This window comes from Apodemus sylvaticus, chromosome 11, assembly GCF_947179515.1.
Source record: "Apodemus sylvaticus chromosome 11, mApoSyl1.1, whole genome shotgun sequence".
NCBI classification, from domain to species: Eukaryota; Metazoa; Chordata; class Mammalia; order Rodentia; family Muridae; genus Apodemus; species Apodemus sylvaticus.
Window position 1 is genome coordinate 92,195,298 of NC_067482.1, and position 22,662 is coordinate 92,217,959.

Consider the following 22,662-nt stretch of genomic DNA (forward strand, 5'->3'; position numbering starts at 1 on the left):
CTAGCTCCAGGTAGATACTTGCAGTTGTCTCCTCCCTTAAGAGTTAATCTAGTTGGACAGGTCAAGGGTCTAGCTAAGAGATCGCCTCTTAGGAAGGTCCACATGAAATGTGCTAAAGAGAGGAAGAATAACTATTTCTTTAGTAGGGCAATCTGCTTTTCCTTCCTGGTTCCATCCTCTGTAGAGTTGCTCAACAGCCACCACAAAACTCTGTTGGGCCTTTTTACCTTTCTACAAAAAGCATAACTTTTCCTCCTCTCTTCTTTCTCTTTTGGATGCTCTTCAGAGCCTACTTATGCTTTCTCCGGTACTTTAGGCTTTTTCTCTTTCTTGTCTACCATGTGGCTGATCTCCCAGGATCTTAACTCAAACAGCATGGATTTTCTCTTTCTCTTCTCCATCTTCCTCAAGATTATAGCTAATCTTCCCTAGGGCTTTTCTTTGAAGCACATGTTGCTCCCAAGCTTCAAAATAAATGATAAAATTATATAGATATTATTTACAATTAGGTTTGCATCTCTTTGACTCATCATAGGTAAATCATTATGAATCTAAATACTTTTAGATGTGGAAGAATTCACATATGACCATAGTTAAAACATGGCAATAATTCAAGTCTCTCAACATTTTGGGACCATGTGTGATGTTCCAGGTACTGTTTTGTGCATGTTGAAGATGTAGTAATAAGTAAAATAGAGAAAAATCCCACCCTTGTGTTTCAAATCCCACGTCTCCACTGTTCCTCACCCACCCACTTGTAATTAAGTCTGAGCCTGGGTTAGACAATGTAACATGTGATACATCTTTAAAATAGTTGTATAGTAACTGTAGTATCCATATGTGAGAATTAATTCAACCCTTTTTTATGTTGCTGGGTCTTTTTTCTACCATTGTTTACAGATTGGCAGTCCATTCAGGTTTTTGCTAACACAGTTACAATAAACACCAATACCTCAGAATCATTTTTATATACATATATAGCTTATTAACTCTAAAGAAAAGGAGTCTAACCTGTATGAGTACAAAGTTGCAAACAACCGGATCTGTTCCAATGGGTTACATCAATTGTGTCCTGCATTTCCCAGGTTTGAGGTGGAGCCTATGGTACTATCCACCTGTGTGGTGCTGAAGAAGGAGCTCACTTTTCTCCATTAGGAACCCATCTCCATGCACCTAGTCTCACTTTGCAGCTTGGAATCTTCAGCTGTCAACCAACATCTATGAGAAAGCCTTTCAAAATCATATCTAGCGTACAAGCGCAGACTCTGCACTGTCATATGAAGTGTTCTGCGGTAGTTCTTTGACTCATGCTTCTTCTTGGACGTTGTCACGAGCTACACCTAACTTGCCATACTACCTTACCTTTTACAGAGTTGGTTCGACTCGCCCTTCCAGATTTGTGCAAATATATATGATTGATTATAGTATCAATTCTGAGTCAAGTTATGTATAATGAATATGAAAATATAGGACTCTCTCAGCCTGTCTCCGCTCCCCTTTCTTCCTAACCGCATCTGCCTTTCTATCCCCACCTAATCTAGTGTAATTTCCACTCCACATGAGATGATCTCGGCCTTCCCGGCCATTTGCCCTAAGCTCTCAGTAGGATGCACTCATTTCCTGAAATTTAAACCACTAGCCAGCAGTTTCCTACCCGTTTCCCGCCTCTTGCTTCCTCTTCCCCTCAGCCACTTTACACCAAACTGCAGCTCAAATCCTCTAGAAAGTGAATCCACATCTCTTAGTGCCTAGACTCTGGGGTCTCCGCTCCTTGTTGTTGCAATTAATCTTGGCCCCAAGTGCCTCTCCGCCCCATCCTCCTCGTATCCGGTGCCGTTCTAGGAGGAGCCTAAACGTCAGTCCTGCTGAAGGGGATTGTGGTGCGTAAACAAGATTAACTCTCTAGCCCCCAGCAGTGCTGATTTGCCGGGCAGCCTGCCAGTCCAGTCACTGCGAGCCCTCGCGTGCGTGCAGGACTGCGTGGGGAGCGGGGGATGGGGCAGTCTGCTGCCTCGGTGCTGTCTCTGGGGCCCGTTCCTTGTCTGAGTGTGGTGGAGGGCCACAGCCTTGCCAGCTGCTTCTCAAAATCTGGGCTGGACCGAGGCGACAGCTCCTAGCTGTGGCCTGCATCCATCGGCTCTCTCCTCCTCCCTGCTTGTCGCCTCCGCCCATCGCGCCGCAGCAGCTCCCTGCAGCCTCCACTGTCCACCACTCCGGTCTCGGTTGCCAGACCCCCTACCAGCTATGGGGGACCTACCCGGGCTCGTGCGCCTTTCCATCGCGCTGCGCATCCAACCCAACGACGGCCCTGTTTTCTTCAAGGTGGACGGGCAGCGCTTCGGCCAGAACCGCACAATCAAGCTGCTCACCGGCTCCTCCTACAAGGTGGAGGTGAAGATTAAGCCCACCACACTACAGGTCGAGTGAGTGTGGGGCGTGCCGGGTGGTGGCATGGCAATAAGGTCCCGGGTATGGGAGGAGCATGGAGGCTCCAGGACATCCCTAGCCTCCACTGGGCCCTTTGCATCTCTAGTGTGCTCAGCAGAGCCTGGGGTGAGGGCAAGAGGTGACGCCCTGCCCCTAAGCTACCTCCCCTTGGCCCTCCCCACACCTTGTGCTTGCAGTCTTACATTCCTGATTCTTTCTGCCCATTTCAGTAAGTCCCTTTAAATCTGGGACAAGAATCCAGGGTTTGGGGGTTTTTGTCGCTGTTGTTATATTTTGGGGTTTGCTTTGTTTTGATTTCTTGTAAATCTCTCTTCAGTCTACCTACAACAGAGAACCACAGGTAGACAGGGTGGGGCAGATGGTAGGAAGACATGGGATATTTCAGCAACCACAAGCCCGTCTCTCCTCTCCTGGATCCTGCAATCTCTCCTGCTTCTGCTGACATTACGGAAGGGGAAAAAGGCTGAGGAATGAGTAATCTAGTGGACAGATGGTCACTGGGTTCCCTGAAGAATGTTCTCCAGTTCTCCTTTCCAGGATTAATGTCAGCTGAGGCGTCAGGCACAAATTAGAGGGCACTGCCTGCGCTGGGCCCACCTTTATGGTCTTTCATAAACTGTGCCTTTTCTTTCCTTCCTGGCTGAATTTTTTTTGGTCAGCCTGGTCAGCCTCGTGCTGATCTCTGTGGTGGTTAACAGTATCTTCACAAGAGGACTGTAAAACAGCATGGTAGCAGTTAGAAAAGAAATCACCTATGGGTGTTAGCTTCTTTTCCTGTGGCTGTGATAAAAGACCCTGACAAAATCAAGTTATCGAAGCAAGGTTTTGTTTGCCTCAGATTCGATGTTACAGTCCATCGTGTGAAGAAGTCGAGGCGGCTGCCACTTGAAGCCGCTTGTCATATTACATTCGGAGTCAACAGCAGAGAGCAGTGAACTGGGGCATGCATGCTTGTCAGAGCCCATGGCTCCCTCCTTTCCATTCTGTCCAGAGCCCAGCCCACTTTCAGACGGACTTTCCAACCATGGTTAAACACAGCCTAAAAGATCCCACTCAGATATGACCACAGGCCAAACCGGGGAGACCATTTTCATTGAGAATCTCTTCCCAGGTGATTCTACATGTTGTCAAGCTGACAGTTGACACTAACTGTGGTAGGGTCCTCTTCTGGTCACCTTTCACACAAGCACTGTGTGACGTCTGGTTTTTAAGAAAGTACAACAACATTTGTGATCCCTGACATATGCTGAGGGAAGAAGAAGCTTTGAAACAATCACACATTGTAGTTTTAATTAAGCAAACTCATTTCCTTTAGGCCCCTACCCACAGAGATCTATCTGTAGCCACACTTGGACGGTTTCTAGTGCCCCCCCCCCAAACCTCCACCTCCCAGCTCCCTGTACCCATTTTCCTCACAGTCCCTAGTTGTCCCCAAACTTGTGTCCAGGCTTTTCCCCTCTCTTATGCCCTGTCAAATGTAAAAATAATTTACACATGTTATTTTCCCTTTCTTTGGGAGTAATTTTCTATATCTGAAGCTAATCTTAAGGTAGATTTAGTGCTGGTAAGCTTTTCTCTAATTACATTTAAGTTGTGGTAAGGATAGTGACTCCCAAATTGAGGTTCTATCAAATTTTGCTAAAGAGCATGCTAAACTATAGTCAATTTGGGCTCAACAGAGTTTCTAGTTCGATATTTCCAGGATGAAACTTTAATGTTTATATTCTGATGAGCACGTTCAGTTGATACTTGGTCTTTGCTCAAGAACATTTATCCTCATATGAAGGGATGACACCACTGAGCATTTCTGGAATGCAGTAAAGCTGATGGAAAACCTTCAATTGTTGGAACAAAAATTAAAAAGCATTAAAAACTGTTTTTTGAAACTTCCACCTATATGCATTAGTGCCAAATTATATCTCAGCCCAATGGGATCCTGGTCTCTAAAGGCTGGGGTAGGGCTGGGCATAGGTGGAATTTTAATTCCATAGATGATTTCAATGAGATCATATACATGAGAATACTGAAGTTTCTCTAAGGAGAGGAAGTGGTTGGTCATATTATTGTTTAGCTCGACAACTGTCACCTCCTGAACTTTCTGAAGTTTCTGCATGTCTTCTTTAGCCAACCCTGTAGGTTTCCTCTCCAGGATTTTGATTCAGAATAGAACAGGATGCCTAAGATGATTGCTATTGCCTATGCTCAACTCAAGTCTATTGCAGGAACATTTCCATTGGGGGTGTCCTTGTCCCACTGGAGCTGAAGTGTAAAGAGCCCGATGGGGACAGAGTTGTCTACACCGGCATCTATGACACAGAAGGTGTAGCCCCAACCAAAAGTGGAGAGCGACAACCCATCCAGATCACCATGCCTGTAAGTCAAAGCTGGGGGTGTGGGGATATGGTTTCAGGACAAAGAGAAACTGCAGGGGGAAAAAATCACTACTTCTTTAAGAATAAAAAAAAGATGTGCTGGAGCCAGTTACTATGGAAATAGGGTTCAGTTCCCACATGGACCTATGGAGAGAGAAGAGAGAGAGAGAGAAAGAGAGAGAGAGAGAGAAGAGAGAGAGAGAGAGAGAGAGAGAGAGAGAGAGAGAGAGAGAGAGAGAGAGAGATGCTCTTTTGCATGAAAGACTGACCTTCCAGACATTAACGATGCCAGATAAACGGTTCTGGAAGAAATAACAGCTACATTGCCATTTTCTCTGTTGGGTTCTACACAACGACTTTTTAAATAATCTAGTCTTTAAAAAGATTGTGATTCTACATGGCCCCCAGTTCTTTGTTGTGAAGAAAGTTCTCTAAATGACAATTTGCTTCTTAATGCACTCTCACTTGAGAAGCCAAAACGTGACTGCCCATTGCAGGCCATGAACATCTTACTCTAACCATATGGACTTCAGTCATCCCCTCTGTGTCCATGGGGACTGATTCCAAGGCCACTCACAGACAGCAGAATCCACAGATATCATCCCTTATATATAATAGTACAGTATAATGCAGGCATGCCCTCCCATACACTTTAAACAATCTATGGATTATGATTATTGTTTAAATATTTCCATATGTGGGTGTCCTTGCAATTGGGACAAAAATGTTCAGAAGTGAGGCATCATCCTGGTGGATTATTCCTTTGATGAATATAAACTGTACTTCCCCATCTCTTTTGATTAATTTCAGTAGAAAGTCTATTTTATTAGATATTAGAATGGCTACACCAGCTTGCTTCTTGGGTCCATTTGCTTGGAAAACCTTATTCCAGCTCTTTATTCTGAGGTAATGTCTATCTGTGATGTTGAAGTGTGTTTCTTGAATGCAGCAAAATAATGCATCCATTCTCTTAGTTTGTACCTTTTTATTGGGGAAATTGAGTCCATTCATATTGAGAGATATTAATGATCAATGATTATTAATTACTGTTGTTTTGATGTTGGTGGTGGTAGTGTGTGTGTGTGTGTGTGTGTGTGTGTGTGTGTGTGTGTGTGTGGTGTGTGTGTGTGCGCGCGCGCATGTGTATGCTTTCCTTCTTTGGCCTTTCTGGTGTGTAATTATTTATTTTCTGTGTTTCCTTGGGTGTGGTTAACCTCCTTGGTCTGGAGTTTTCCTTCTAGCATCTTCTGTAAGGGTGGATTTGCGGATAGATATTCTTTAAATTTGGTTTTGTCATGGAATTTCTTATTTTCTCTATCTATGGTAATTGAAAGTTTTGCTGGGTATAGTGGTTTGGGTTGGCATCTGTGATCTTGTAGAGTCTCTGTTGAGAAGTCAGGTGTAACTCTAATAGGTCTACTTTATATGCTACTTGATCTTTTTATTGCAGCTTTTAATATTCTTTGTTCTGTACATTTGGTGTTTTGATTATTATATGGAGGGGACTTTTTCCTGGTCTAATTTATTTGGTGCTCTGTATGCTTCTTGTACATTTATAGGCATCTCTTTCTTTAGGTTAGAGAACTTTTCTTCTATGATTTTGTTGAAAATATTTTCTTGTCCTTTGAGTTGGGAATCTTCTTCTAACCCTATTTTTTGAGGTTTAGTATTTTTCTCTGTATTCCAAATCTCCTAGATGTTTTGTCTCAGGAACATTTTAGCTTTAACATTTGTTTTTGACTGGTGAATGTATTTATTCTATCATATCTTCAACCCTATGATTCTTTCTTTTCTCTCTTGTATACGGTTAGTGATGCTTGCATCTCTAATTCCTGTTCACTTAGCTAGATTTTATACTTCCAGAATTCCCTCAGTTTGTGTTTTCTTCATTGCTTCTATTTCAATTTTCAGGACTTAATCAGATTTCTTTACCTATTTTATTTGATTGTTTTGTTGGTTGGTTGGTTTGTTTTGCTTTTGCTTTTCTTAGGTTTCCTGGCATTCTTTAAGGAATGTATTGGTTTCCTCCAATTTTTTGTTTGCCTTTTCCTTGATTTAAGGGTTTTTTTTTTCATTTCTTTTAAAGAATCTCCTCTATCATCTTCATAAAGGTAGCTTTAAGGTCATTTATTGAACTTCAACTGCATTTAATAATCAGGTCTTGCTGTCATAGGATACCTGGGCTCTGATGGTGCCATATTACCCTGAATGTTGTTGATTGTGTTCTTATGTGGGTTTGGGATGATTGTAAATCTAAGTGCTAACTTCTGAGGTTGTTTTTGTTGGATGTATGTTTTGTTCCTTCACTTGTTTCCTCTCTGGTCTTTTGGGCTTTATGACCCACATTCCTGGCAGCCTGCTGGACCTCTGAACCACAAGAGTCTCTGACCAGGTTTGGGGCTTGACTTCTGGCAACTTGCTTGGTCTTTCATGCAACACGGGAGTCTCTGTTCTTCTGACTGGTGTGGCCTGCTCCTGAGTAGCTGGAGAGGTCTAGAATTTGGGGCGGGGTCCACGCATGGGGCAGACAGTAATGTAGAGGTAGGAGAGTCGAAGAACAGTCTTGTGTAATGGAGTCTAGGGAGTGGGGCAGTTCAGCTGGCAGGGGCTCAACTCATCTGTCCTTCTGAATGGACTGGTCTGCACCTGAGCAGCTGGGTCCCAAGAGTTCAATTTTTTTTAGCAGTATTATAGTTATATAGCTCTCTATACAGACTTAGGTGTGGTTCAAGATTCCCTTCTGCTTTAGTGAGCATCTTCATTACGATGCTACAGAATTTTTTCAAAAATATTTGTGTGTTTTCAGAGTTTATCATTAGAGGCTTTCATTTTTGTTTTGTTCGTAATATATTACATAACTTTTGTTCAATGTTAAAATAGTCTTGAATTCCAGGGTAAGTAGTAACTGATTATGGTATGTTTTCTATATAAGTAGCTAGACTTTGTGTGTTAATACCTTAGTGATGATTTTTCTATACTTTTCTGGAAGTGATTATCTTTCCTTGGAATGTACTTGCCTGGTCTCACTATCAGGAGAGTGCTAACTGCACGAAATGGTTTGGGAAGAGCTCACATCACACATCTCTGGAAAAGTCCTTACAGATCTGATAATATATTGGGTAGAATTCATTCAAAAGCTTTCCATTAAAATTCAGTTTTATCGGGCTAGTCACATTTACAGACTCTGCCTTTGAAGTAATTAATTTTATTTAAGTTGTCTTATTTGCTTCAATAAAACAGTTCACGATAATTTTTATTTTCATATTTTATTTGTTTCTTTTCATTGTCTGTGAGGGGTGCAGGGTAGGGGGGTTCAGTTCCCAAGGAGGCCAGAGGTGTCAGATGCTGTGGAGCTAGAGTTACAAACAACTGTGAGCTGAATATGGAATCTGGGAACCATAGTCAGGTCTCCTGGAGAAGCAAAAACTTGCTCTTAACTGTTCAGTCATCTTTCCAGCACCTCAGGATAGGATTAGCTAACCTTAGGAATTCTAACAAGATCGAATATTTTGCTCTTGATATTCAAAATGTCTGGGTTTTTCCTGGTCAGTATAAGTAGATATTTATTGCCCTTAATGACCTTTTCAAAATCCCACCTTCATTTTCACATGCTTCTGGGCCTGTGCTTTCTTCCTCTGTTTGCCTTGAAATAATATAATTGAGGTATAATACAAAGTAAAATGATGCCTTTGTATATCATATAGTCTGGTCTTAAATAGTTTGGCTGTAGTGCACCTAAGTGTATTTTTCGTTGTATTGGTTCTTATTGGAACTCAATGAATTTATTGAATTTGTAAACCTTTTACCAAAATTTGAAGTACTATTAACTTTATTTTGCTAATACTTTTTCTTCTAAAGTCATATCCTTTATTTCTCACAGAAGGCTTTTAACTACAAATTAAAATTCCTTAATATGGACTGTTTATTTCCCAGGGTTATTTTGTTTTGTTTTTGCATTTGAGGTAATCTATTTCAACTACGTTGTCAATTTCATTGGCAAAATTTTTCATAGCACTCCTTCAGCTCTCATTTTCTTGAAAGGTTCCAAGTACATAGATGTAAGAAAGCTTCATGTCACCTGCTAAGCCTCTGAGACTCTATTCAACTTCCTTTCATTGAAAGAAAAGTAATGTATTTTAATTGAAAGTGCATCACACGCTGGGCAGTGGTGGACGCCTGTAATCCCAGCACTCTGGGAGGCAGAGGCAGGCAGATTTCTGAGTTTGAGGCCAGCCTGGTCTACAGAGTGAGTTCCAGGACAGCCAAGGCTACACAGAGAAACCCTGTCTCGAAAAAACCAAATCCAAAAAATCCAAAAAACCAAAAAAAAAAAAAAAGAAAAGAAAAGGAAAGTGCAGCACATCACGTTCTCCCCACTTTTTTCTCGCTGTATCCCTCCCCAGATATCTTCTCTCAAACCCTTCCTATGCCCCCCTACTCTCAGGTTGGTAACCTCTTTTTCTTTGATTATTAATGTGGTGTATGTGTATGTACAAATACACACACATATATGTATATATACATATATATACTCCTTACTGTGAATATCAATATATGCAAATGCATATTTGTGTGTGAATATTCATGTGTGCATGTGTGTTTATGCATATGGAGGCCAGAAAATAAGATATCTTCCATTATCACTCTCTATCTTAACTTTTGAAAGTGTCTGTCAGTCTTGTTAGAGCACTTACTGACTGACTAAACTGACTAAACTGGATTCCAAGGATCCACCTGTCTCTCCACCCATCCCCAGGCTCTGGGGTAACAGATGTGTGTGAGCATTTCCAACCTTTGCATAGATGATTGCAATCCAAACTCATGTCTTCCTGCTTGTAACAGTGGTCATTTGGCTAACAAGGCTAGCTATCAGGGCCATAGATTATTTATTTGTTTGTTTGTTTAAATGCTGGGGTTTGCCACATCATGCATGTCTCCATATCTACCAGAGAACAGCTCTGTGGGAGTTTTTCTCTTTCCATCATGTGCATCCCAGGGATTGAATTCTGGGTGTCAAGGTTGGGATCAAGTGCCTTTATCCATTGAACCATTTCAGCAACCTGATTTAAGGAATTTTAAATGTCACCCCTGATTTATTCAACCACTCACAAGTACAAGTACTTCAAGTATGTATTGCTTAATCTCAGTGTGTTTCTGTACTTTCTCTAGTTTTTTTCTATTGATTTCTAGTTTATGGCACTACAATCTAATAAGGTACAAGGGGTTATCTTGATTGCTAAATCATGATTTGTTGCCTAGAATGTGATCTATTTTAAAGAAGGTATCATGGGCTACTGAGAAAAATATGTTTATAATAAATGGCTTAGTCTATAGATATCTGCTAAGTCAATTTTCTCTATAGTATAGTTTAAGTCTGGTGTTTCTTTGTTGACTTTTAATTTAGAGGACCAATCTAGAGATGAGGCTGGTATATCAAAACAACCTTGTTGCATAAGGGCAAAACAAATCTTTTAAGTCCATCAGCATTTATTTTTGTAACATTGCACTAAGTAAGGAACTCACATTCCCATGCTTAGGTCTGCGTGAGCCAAGTGGGAGCCTCATCCTATGTGCCCAGCATTCACATACACCACCCAGCAAGTTTTCTCTAGGAGCCCAACCCACACCACACAGCTCCCTGTACCAGTTGTGGGACCATGGCTTCCTCTGCTTGCAGTCACCTATGCACCAAGACTAGTTAACACTCAGAAGAAAAAGAGAGACCGGACCTGCAGCCCTCAATGCCAGCCACATAATGGTGAATTATCCCAACCGCACACAGACTTAACCACCTTCTGAACATTATAGGAGTTTCCACTGAAAGAAGAAAGGTGACTCGAACAAAAGGGTTCACTGGAGAGATAGCTACTAAGAATTCTTGCTCCCATTCCAGAGGACCTGGGTTTGATTCCTAACACCTGCCTCGAGCAGGCAACTACCTGAGTCTCCATTTCAGGGAGATTAAGTGCTTCCTTCTAGCTTTTGCACATTTACCTGCACAAATATATTAAAAAAAAAAAAAACACAGGCACACACACTCATGCACATTAATTAAAATAAAGATAAATCTTTTTTTAAAGAAAAGAATGACACAACTATTAGCCTAGGGTGCATATTTTCCAACACACACACACACACACACAAATTTAAAAAAATGAAAAACAAACATGTCTCCTTCAAAACTTATTAATCACATAATAACGAACCCCAATGAGAACAACTGGAAAGAGTTTCCAGGAAAAAAAAAAAAAACTTGAAACAGTGGTTATAACGATGTTCAAACAGGTTAAAAAATAATAATAAAAAAAACATGAGTATCTTATAAGAGAACAGGAATAAGCTAAATGAAATATGGAAATCAACACAAGGCAGGAAATAGAATTCAGAAAGGAAAATTAGAAAGAAAAGGGAAGGATTTTTAAAAGAAGGAAAGTGAGCTGAAATGATCCTGAAAATGAAAAATCTTTATAATCCAAAAAAATAAAAATGAAAAAACCCCACCAACATAATTGATTGTTTAGAAGACAAAGATCAAGGCTTGAAAACAAAGTAGAGGGACCAAATCACTCATTACAGTCAATAATGAATTGTCAAAATATATTTATTGAATATAGGAGAGATATGGAACACCACAAAAGATGTAGCCTTAAGATTGTGTGCATAGAAGAATACAAAAGGCATGGATAATGTTTCCAGTAGAAGCAGAAAAGAAAAGTTTACAAACTAGAGTTAGAGATCTTCCTCCAAGTACAAGAGGCCAACAGAACACAAATTGGATAGAACCAGGAATGAAATTCCCATAGCTTTATAGTTAAAACATTCAAAACACAAGAACAAAGAAGAACCATTGGAGGCTGAAAAAGAAAATGGTCTCTTATAAAGACAGACTCATCAGAATGACAGATGACTATTCAAGGAACTTTTAAAGTGAGAAGTATCTGCAAAGATCTCTTTCGAGTTCTGAGGATCACAAATATCAACTTAGCAACACCTAGCAAAAAGGTATCTATTAAAGTTAAAGAAAAAATTAAAAAACTTTGAGTGATAAAAACTGATTGAAGGAATCTATGGTCATTAAGCTAGCTCTGCAAAGGACAATACAAGAAACACTTCATTCTGAGAAGAATAAACACATTGTGGGAGTTGAATGGAAATGTCCCCATAGACTCTTAGGGAGTGGCACAATTAGAGAGGTGTGACCTTGTTGGAGTAAATGTGTCACAGGCTGTGAGCTTTGAGGTTTCAAAAGTTTACCCTCTCTTCCTGCTGTCTGCTGACCCCGATGTAGAAGTCTCAGCTACCTCACCAGCATCGTGTCCACCTGTATGCTGCCCTGGCTAGTGGCCATGATGATACTAGACTAAAGCTCTGAACTGTAGCCTAGCCCCAGTTAAATGCTCTCCTTTGTAAAAGTTGCCGTGGTCATGGTGTGTCTTCACAGAAATAGAAAACCTAAGACAACCACTAAAGAGGACACAGGGAATAAATAAACAATAGGACACTTAATCAAAAAAAAAAATGTGGGAAAGTACCACTGGTCAATAAAACAACAGCAATTAATAATACATATCTTTTAGCAATGACTGAATATTAACAGTTTTCCATTCCCTGATAAGAAGGTATGGAACAGCAAATTGAAACAGTAACTAAGACCCATCATTTTGCTGCCTCCAAAAATAATACCCCTCACTATCAATGATAGACACCACCTAAGAGTAAAAGTATAAAAAGGTGTTCCAGACAAAGATAATCAAAGTAGTCGTGTTTGTTTACATATCTAATAATAAAACAGACTTCATGATAGAGCAAGTCAAAAACAAATGACAAGGGTCACTTTATACTCGTTAAGAGAGCAATGTGCTAATGGGTATTTCAGTTTTAAAACATACTTAACAAATACAGGCGCACCCAACTTAATAAAATAAATACTACTTGTACTGACTGGTTTTGTGTGTCAACTTGACACAGGCTGGAGTTATCACAGAGAAAGGAGCTTCAGTTGGGGAAGTGCCTCCATGAGATCCAGCTGTGGGGCATTTTCTCAATTAGTGATCAAGTGGGGAGGGCCCCTTGTGGGTGGTACCACCTTTAGGCTGGTGTTCTTGAGTTCTATAAGAGAACAGGCTGAGCAAGTCAGGGGAAGCAAGCCAGTAAGAAACATCTCTCCATGGCCTCTGCATCAGCTCCTGCTTCCTGACCTGCTTGAGTTCCAGTCCTGACTTCCTTTTGTGATGAACAGCAATGCGGAAGTGTAAGCTCAATAAACCCTTTCCTCCCCAACTTGCTTTTGGTCATGATGTTTGAGCGGGAATAGAAACCCTGACTACGACACTACTAGATGTAAAAATCACAGATTAGCCTCAGTACAGTGGCAGTGGGTGACTTCAAGACCTGTTCTCACCGACAGACATATCTCCTAGATTAGAAATTAGATAGATTGGAGTTAACTTACATCATAAATCATCATAAATCAAATGTGCCTAAAGACATTTACAGAACACTCCACCTAAACAATCAAGGACACACATGCTTTTCAGCAGCCTATGGAGTTTTGTTCTAGATTGACCACATGTTAGGAGAATTTAAATTACATCCTATATCTTATTTGACCACAATGGAATAAAGCTATATATCAAAAATAACAGAAGCTATAAAAAGTACATAAATTCACAGAAACATGACTACATACTGTTGATAATTGTGACAGGGAATAATTGAAGAACAAACTTTTCAAATCCCTAAGATTTAGTGAAAATTAAAGCACAGCAGGCCCAACTCTATAGGACACAATAGAGGCAACCCTAAGGTAAACAATTACAGTACTAAATCTGAGCAATCTCAAGTCAATGACTTAATGGAATATCTGTGGCATTGGGAAAATAAAAATCATCAATGTCTCACTTTGTGTCTTGGTTATTTTTTAATGACATACTTCCTCCAACAAGGTCACTCCTCCTCTAACAAGGCCACACCTCCTAACTGTTCCCAAAAGTTCTATCAACTGGGGACCAAGTATTCAAACATAAACCTGTGGAGGCCACTCTCATTCCACCCACCACACTAAGCATCTCAGGCTCATGGGTTCTTCTGCTGGGGTCTCTCTTATTAAGCCCTTCCTAAGGGAGCAAGGAAATGGAGATTCTGTCTCCATGAATCTTCCTAATGCCTCTATGTTGGCCTTTGTAGCAATTTGGAGGAATAAGGCAGAGAAGATATGATGTAGTTATGAGGCTAATATGTGGTGAAGAAAGATGACCCTACATGTGCACAAGTAATATAAATCATCTTTTATTGTGATTATAAACAGGTATTAAACTTGTTTCTTTTTTTTTCTTTTTTTTTTTTTTTTTTGGATTTTTTGTTGTTGTTGTTGTTGTTTGTTTTTTTTTTAGACAGGGTTTCTCTGTATATCCCTGACTGTCCTGGAACTCTGTAGACCAGGCTGGCCTTGAACTCAGAAATCCACCTGCCTCTGCCTCCGCAAGTGCTGGGATTAAAGGCATGTGCCACCACTACCTGGCATAAAACTTGTTTTTTATGCGATTTGGTCTAATCTTTGGCAAGAGCTGTCACATTCACATACAAAAAAAAAATTCAGCCACCAATAATAAAGAATAATAAAAAGATATAACAATGGATGGAAAAGTGGGCTTAATAATGGAAGTGGTCAACTCATTAGAGAAAAACTTAAGTCTCCCATAAGTATAGGACTATAATTTTACTTTTACTATTAGTAAAAATATATCAATGTAAAAACTCAGCTATAAAACACTAAGAAGTTTGTGTCTTGTACATCTACCAAATTCATTCATCCTAGTAGCTTTTGTGTTGAATTGCTTAGCATTTTTTTGCAGATAAAATTTTCATCTGAGAACAGAAACACCACACTTCACACCACACTAGCTATTATTGTTGATGTTGTTGTTGTTGTTTCTAGGCATTTACTAGAACTTCCAGTACAATCAGTTCAGTGCTGGATTGTGGAGGTAGGAGTTTATAGCTTTGGTTTCTAATCTCGTGGGCAAAAAACTCACTCTCTCACCATTTAGGACGACATTTGCTACAGACTTTTTATCAGTGCCCCTTAATAAGTTTAAAAAGCTTTCTATTTCTAGTTTGATGAGGATAGAATCAACACTGCATTGTCAAAGTTCTTCCTTGTAGCTGTTGATATTAGTGAAGTCATAATGAAGAAGATAAATATTTTAAGAACTGTTTCATGAATCAAGTTTGGTTCAAAGCACTCACACTGAGCTCCTGTAAGTCTAACTTCAGAGGAGCCAACTCCCTTCTGTGGCCACATGGGTACCCACATTCATGACAGGCATATAAAGAGAAAGAGAGAAAGTGGGGAGGGAGGGAAGGGGGAGGGAGAGAGATCACGAAGTCCCATCATTAGCCGAAGACTTACTGGCAATTAATAGCTTCTGACAAAGGGAGAACCAATCCTTTTAAAGTCCTGGCCCCTGATATGTCAGCCTTGCTCTGGTGGACACGTATCCAGCTGTGTATGAGCAACACAAACTGTACTTGTTGGGTTAAAAAAAATAAAAGAGAGGACTCAAGTTGGATCCTCTTGTGTGGGTAGAGAAAGAAGATGGGTCTCAAAGATGTTGAGGAAGAAATGAATGGTCAAAATACAGTGTACAGAATTCTCAAAAAACTAACAAAACAAGAGAAACAAGTTTAATTTCAAAGACATTTTCTAAACACTAGATTTTAAAGTCCTTATTGTTCTCATAAGAGACAGATGGACCAGGACAGAGGAGCAAGTGTATGTGGTTGTTTCTGTTCTCAGACAGATGAGAAAAAGTCTGAGCTATATTGTAAGAGGATTGGAAGTGGAACTTCTGAAAGTCAGTGGGAAGTATTTTAAAACAATAAACAAAAATCTAAGAGCTGGGAAGGGGAGTATATGTGGATTTAACAGCAGTGTACCAAGCATGACTTTGGACTTCAGCAGTAGTCAAGAGAAACAAAACCAAATGAGGAATTTAAACTAATACCTCGTGTATTGGCTGACTGCTGCAGTCAGCGTATTTCTATTTTGGTCTCTTGTGCCGCTGAACATTATTACTAAATATTCTTAGATTAAAGCTTTAAGAGGCTGGAGAGGTAGCTCAGCGGTTAAGAACATTTGCTGCTGCTCCAGAGTCCCCAGGCTTCTATCCCCAGCACCGCCTACAATTCCAGTTCCAAGGGATCCGACGCCCCCTTCTGGCCACTGTCAGCACTGAACACACATGATACATAAACATACATGTAGACAAAACACATAAACTAAATTAAACTTTAAAAAAAAGACTTTTCTAACTTAAATTTTTCAGGTTAAGTATAATGCCCTATGTTTCCTTTTACTTTGGCTGGTTATACTATTTATTTTTAAGTTTGTGTTTTGTTCTTTTATATCAAGACCTTTCTTACTTCAAGGAAAAGTACTGTTTTCCCTCCCTTACCTGGAACATAGCTTCAGGCTGCTGCTTCTCTCAAATAATTAGCTTTATTAAAAAATATTTTCATAATAGAATGTTTTACTACTAAAATATGTACTGTATAAAATACCTTTAGTGATCAGATATTCAGTGAGTGGGTCCACTCTCAAAAGGCAGAAACAGGAAGATCTTTGTGATGTCAAGGCCAGCTTGATTTACACAACAAGCTTCGGATAGCTGGAGCTACATGGTGATACTGTATCTCCAAATAAATTAACCATCATAATTTAAAATCTAACTTTGGGTTAAATTTTATGATTTACTTTTGCCTAACACTTGGAATACTTCCTGTCAATTAAAGGCGGTAATACCACATCTTTAAAAGTGAATTATTAAGTAGAATTGTCCCTTGTACAAACCACTGCTATCTTATTTTGAACAAAGCTGTGATATTTTCATCAGAATGTACCTATTCTTAATGGAATTTATAACACATCAATCTTAAGTTTTGACTTGATAGGATAAGTCATTTCATTTTGAAAATAACACTTTATCATAGAAAAATCTAAATGAAAAGACAGAAATTTTGATTACAAAGAAATTGAGGCTCAGCTTTTATGAGCTTTAGATTCCACATGGTTGAGCTGATGTGTATTAACTGTTCTAATCTTTTTCTGGTTAAGAGTGTTGTAAGCATGCTCTACATCCATATTAATAACCCGAGTTACTCCATGCAGCCTGTGCAAATCCATCATCCCAGGACAAGACCGTCGCTATAATACCTTCTTAATAGTGAATGGCCAGAATAAGAAATTTTAATTAATTAGATAAATAACTGCTACCTCTGTGAAAGTTGGTAGTTGCTTAAATGCTAATACTGTGCTTGAATGTTTTTCAAATGTTAATCATAGCTTTCTTTTTTAATTATTTAAACACTTACTGATATTATTTTATGTGTAACTGTGTGTTTCCTAATGCAGGAGGCCAAAGAGACCAGAGTGGGCCTCGACTCCCTGGAACTGCAGTTACAGAGGGTTGTGAGCCAACATGTGGGTGCTGGGAACTGAACCCATGTCCTCTACAAGAACAACCAGTACCTTTAGTCACTGAGCCATCTTTTCTGCCCCCATAGTTTTCTTTCAATGAACTATGGTTTTATCCTAATAGTCTTAGAAATTCATAACAATTGATGTAATATTTTATTTAATTATCACATATTTTATATCACTATTTGGTTTAAAATGCTAATTCTTAGCTTGGTAGGGTTTAGGCGTTTTTCTCATTACATTTTAAAAGTAAAAATAGGCACATAGGAAAACAAATATATTCCATCAGCTTCCAACATTAGCAAGCAGGATTAAGTTTGACATTGGAATAATACTATCCTGGGTTTTAGCTTTGACTGAGGATCAGCCCAGAGTCTTTCATGCTTTCTAAGCAACTACCCTACCACTGAGCTACACCCCTGGCCCAATGGCATATACCCACTATTGTACTGTACTTGATTCATGAAATATAAAAAAATTAGAAAATTTTAAATTGCTATATAGTAGTTCACGTTCTAAGTGAGGATTTCCATGCTCAGTTTTTCACTGCTCTGAATGTTACCGTGTTCTTATAGGAAGCATGACTTCTGGACCCACATTCACTCTACCTTTAACCTGACTTTCAAAAGAACTCTTAATTAAGGTCTCAATTTCTACAGCTAACTACAAATGAATACTGATTTTAAAAGCAATCAACTGGGATGGAGAGGTGGCTCAGTGATTAAGAGCACTGACTGCTCTTCCAGAAATCCTGAGATCAATTCCCATCAACCACATGGTGGCTCACAACCATCTGTAATGGGGATCCAATACCTTTTTCTGGTATGTCTGAAGACAGTGACAGTGTATTTACATACATGAAATAAACAAATAAATCTTTTTTTTTACAAAAAAAAGCAATCAGCTATGTGACACTCTCTACAAATAATAAATAAATACAGTATCATGTACATTTCTATCAAACTCTCCCATCTCAGGCTAGATACCCACAGATATTTTTTGTCAGTATAACCTTTATTTTATCATACACTTTTAAGGTAATTAGAATCATATGATATGTATTCTCTAGAATCTAGATTGTTTTGCATATGCTATCTTAAGATCCCGCCCTGTTTTACCTTAATCTACACACCCTATTGATGGGTCAGTCACATGTCATTTTACACATATACCAAAACTTGCCTCCCATCGAGTGAAGAATGTAGGGTTTTCAGTTACTACAAATGAGTTCACAAGGTTTTAGGCCATGATTCCACAAGAAGAGATACACCTTTCATACCCAGGAAGTATGTAGACTCTAATGGTATCATCCCGTGTTTCACATCAGACACGGTTCCCCGAGGAAAGCCCAGATCATGCTTTGGGAGCAAGTTAGTGGGTGAGGCAATGGTGAAAGTGCTGAGCCCCTTGGGACGTTCTCTGTGAAGCACCCGATCACCCTCCTCCTGTATCCACTGCAAAGCATAAAAGCTCGCTTTGCTCACTGCCCTTCTCTCTGTGTCTCCTGGCTCTGGGAGAGTCTGAGATTCCTGCCAAGTCATTCCCTGCCCCTTCCCATCATAGGAGGGTCAGAGAAGAAAATAACCACAGGCATAATGTTGTTTAATGCCAGATGCTCTAAATAGCTGCAGTAGGCAGTCATCGTCAGGAAAACCCCAGGCCACTTGAGCACCTGCCCAGTGGCCTCTAGAGCATTCTGTGCAGTCTTTGGCTACAAGACAAACCCATCCTTACAGCTCAGAATTCTGTGCAGTCATTTTCACTAAATCTATCTTCCAACCCTCTAGTGGAATTCTAACTTTCATTCGCACAGCAGTTGGGGCTAGCCTTGAATCCATGGCAGGCTTTCAGTGTAAGCTATCATACCTGGTTGGGATGCAAACATCTTAAAAGCAATAATCACACCGTATACAATTTTTATGTGTACAAGGTACATAATAGGCAATAACAGTTTGAATAATACAGATTGCTATTCCTGTGTATATATAATATATAGTATAGTGTATAATGTTATACATACATACATACATACTTACATGCATAGACACACATACACACACACACACACATGAATAGTACCTAAACTTGAGACGTGAGCACAGACTTTTGTTTACACACCCTCAATATCTGACAATAATCTTTATAAATCCAATACTTTGAAGTGAAGTTTTTGTGGTTGTCACCTTCAATCAAATGTCCTCACTTGAACTGAGACTAATTTACAAAAGAACAATTATTTACATTTAGACCCAGAATATCGACATTTTCTTGTGTTACTGTCTTTTGAAAAAGAACCTAAAAGACGGCCAGTCAACGTTATTCCATTTCTTCTCTGTCAGGAGCCATCATTAGGAACGTCTGAAAAGGAGCAGATGATCTTTCCGAGATGGGTCTGCCTCGGATTAACGTCTATGACAGATTTGTTCCAGGAGGCAAGGCCCAGGAGAAATCCATTTTAGAAAAGATTCCTGCTATTAAGATGCTTTCCTGTCATTATTAAATAAATAACAATCACTAGGTATTGACCCACCCTTTTGAGCAGATTTCTGCAGACCTACAAAGATGTACTATCTTGTGGTGATGCTATATAGACAAATAGATAGTGATTCTATAGAATTTGTGATTTTATTCGAATAATTTTAGGAAGAAAATGTTTAGGGATTGTCTTAGATGCTAGGAAGATGTAATAAAGTTAGAATCAAGAATAGAATGTGCCCACTCCTCAGAATAGTAAATAAAGTCTGCATAATAAGAAATATAATGAGTTTTCATAATCACACTAAAAAGAAAAATAGACTTGGGACAATTTTGTGTTCAAGGAAAAACATTTCAGTCCAAGGATAAAGTCACAGGTGTGCAGTATGATAAAGCAAGACCATGTAAAAACTGGTCCTTTGGACTTTTAATGAGTATATTATAATGAAACACTGCTTTGAAGTTATTATCAACATCCTTCTGTAACTCCTATTTTATGTAATATTTTGTCGCTGGGGTAATTTTCTAAAGAACTTTTTGTCTTAGAAGGTATAAAAATACTAAAGAAAAGAAATAAAGTTCTTGGTTGAATTGTTTGGCTTGAGGGGTTTTGCCCCATCCACGCACCCATCCATCCAAATGTATATGTCTGTTCGTCTATATGTTTGTGGGTACATATGTGTGTATGTATGTAAGCATGCATGAATATTTGTGAAGTTGATTGTGACAGATGGTCAGGCCCGGCCCGAGTATGGATGTATGAATGTTTGAATGTTTATTCCTGTGCACATTTGCCTGTATACAGCATCGTAATTCTTTTCCTTTCCTCCCTCTCTGGTTCACAAAGAGTTAACCAGCTTAGCCAGAGAGACTTCTAGGTGATTCACCAGAGAAAGGAGCACCAGCAATAAATCCTTTCTCTCAATTCCCTGCTGCTAAACAGCCTGTGTTAATTGCCAGATATTAGCACTTACTAAAGCACAAGTAATAAAAAGAGTTAAGTTTTTAGTGCTTACTAAAGCACAAGTAATAGTTTTCAGTGTTTACTGAAGCACGGAGCAGTAAGAGTTAAGTTTCCCTAGCGTTTATTTAAGCATAAAGAGTTAAACAAAGCACAGAGAGTTATAATGTTTAATGAAGCACAGAATTAAACAGGAAAGAAGCCAGCGTTTTTTAACCATAGAATAAGCAAGAAAGTTTTTAGAATCTTTGAGAAGTTATCAGCAAGCATTCAGTATAGTCAGAGAGCTAGACGGCCAGAGACCATCAGTCTTTAAAGTAACATTTGATGCCCTGTCCCACCCATTTCAAGACTGTTCCAGTCCAGGAAGGCTCCCGACATTTCTATTTCCAGTTCCTTTCTGTGGCAAGGAGAATTTTAGAAAAGCCACTGAAATTGTGAAAGTCTAAGGTTGGTTTTTTCAGAAACCTAAACTTGGAAAATAAGAAAACTTCATGAAAGAGTCCAATGCCAAAGAGATCTGGAAAAAATATCTCCAACAACAATATAGGAATGTGGTTTATAAAAGACTGTGTGTAAGCTTTGCAGACCGAGAGAGACATGGCTTTTGAATCCTGATTACCGGGGGCTGTGTCGCTGATTTTAGCAGACATCCACTGCTTGTGGCAGGATGCGATTTTTATGAATGTCTCTCTTCCCTCAGTTCACAGACATTGGGACCTTCGAGACAGTGTGGCAAGTCAAATTCTACAATTACCACAAGCGAGACCACTGCCAGTGGGGGAGCCCCTTCTCTGTCATTGAGTATGAGTGCAAGCCCAACGAGACGCGCAGCCTCATGTGGGTGAACAAGGAGTCCTTCCTCTGAAGAGGGCTCCTTCTGATGTTGCAAGACAATCTCCAGAAATCGACATTTAGACAAACCAGCACAAGCCTTAGCCAAGGCACACCACACCATGGCTGTTTCCCACTGACCTCCAACCCCCAATTACTGTGACAGTGTGATTCCCCTCGGATGCAGTACCCATGACATCACGCGTGATGTCACATCCCTGAAAGTTCTCCTTCCGCTCTCGTATGCTGGTGTTCCTGCATCTATCTTGTCTGCCAGTGTGGCGGCAGCTCAGTGGTAGTAGCAGGTTTGTCCTACACCAGAAAGTTCCACAGAAGGACCATGGTGTTTTGTTTCCAAGACAAATAATTTCTCCCTTTTGTGTTCATCGTTAAAGTGAGATAACTATGTGCTGGAGTCCCCTGTGTGTGACTTGTAACATGTAGCATGCAATGTTTGTGAGCATACAAAGTCAGCTTTGTGAAAACGTAACACGACGATCTGCAGTAAACGGAACCCAAATGTTGTGCTTCCTATCAACAGCTCAGCTTTTGCAGAGATAGAGAGGTCATAAAGGAATAAAAATATGAATATGTAAGTATTTATAATGTGTTAATAGTCTTTCAATTAGCAAGGCACTTTGCCGTGGTCTAGTAGAAATAGGGAAAAGACATCGCTGTGGGATTGGAAGAATGGCTCACCTCTTTGGGAAGCTACCACAGATTTTAAACAAACAAAGGTGGCATCACTACATACCCTGTCACTTGAACTTTGTACAACCGTGTATGGAATGGTAATCAACTTTTGATATTTCTTAATAAAGACATTGAAAATCAAGCCCCGACTTGAACTCTGAATTGTGCAGCAGCTGTCTAGCGAGTCAATCTCTTTTCTAAGACAGTGACCTCAATCCTCTGTGCTGAAAGATAAAGGCAGTGTACAGAAATGTTAGTGTAAAGCTGACATTCCTAACGGGCCTGCGACAATGACAAGAGTCTAAGCATCTACTAAGCACTCAGCATACGTTTGTCATCATCTTTGTTCCTTACTCTATGGCAACTGCTCCACTGGTGAGCTACTGGATGCAGTAGCGGGA

General features: G+C 39.7%; 1 protein-coding gene across 1 annotated transcript; it reads left to right on the plus strand.

Moving 5' to 3' along the window:
• The first annotated feature begins 1,703 nt into the window (after positions 1 to 1,703).
• On the plus strand, positions 1,704 to 22,403 carry Cnrip1 (cannabinoid receptor interacting protein 1). Its single transcript, XM_052199261.1, has 3 exons — positions 1,704 to 2,423; positions 4,671 to 4,821; positions 21,438 to 22,403. The coding sequence occupies exons 1-3, from the start codon at positions 2,245 to 2,247 to the stop codon at positions 21,600 to 21,602; spliced, it is 495 nt and encodes a 164-aa protein (XP_052055221.1). The 5' UTR covers positions 1,704 to 2,244; the 3' UTR covers positions 21,603 to 22,403.
• The last annotated feature ends 259 nt before the right edge of the window (positions 22,404 to 22,662 follow it).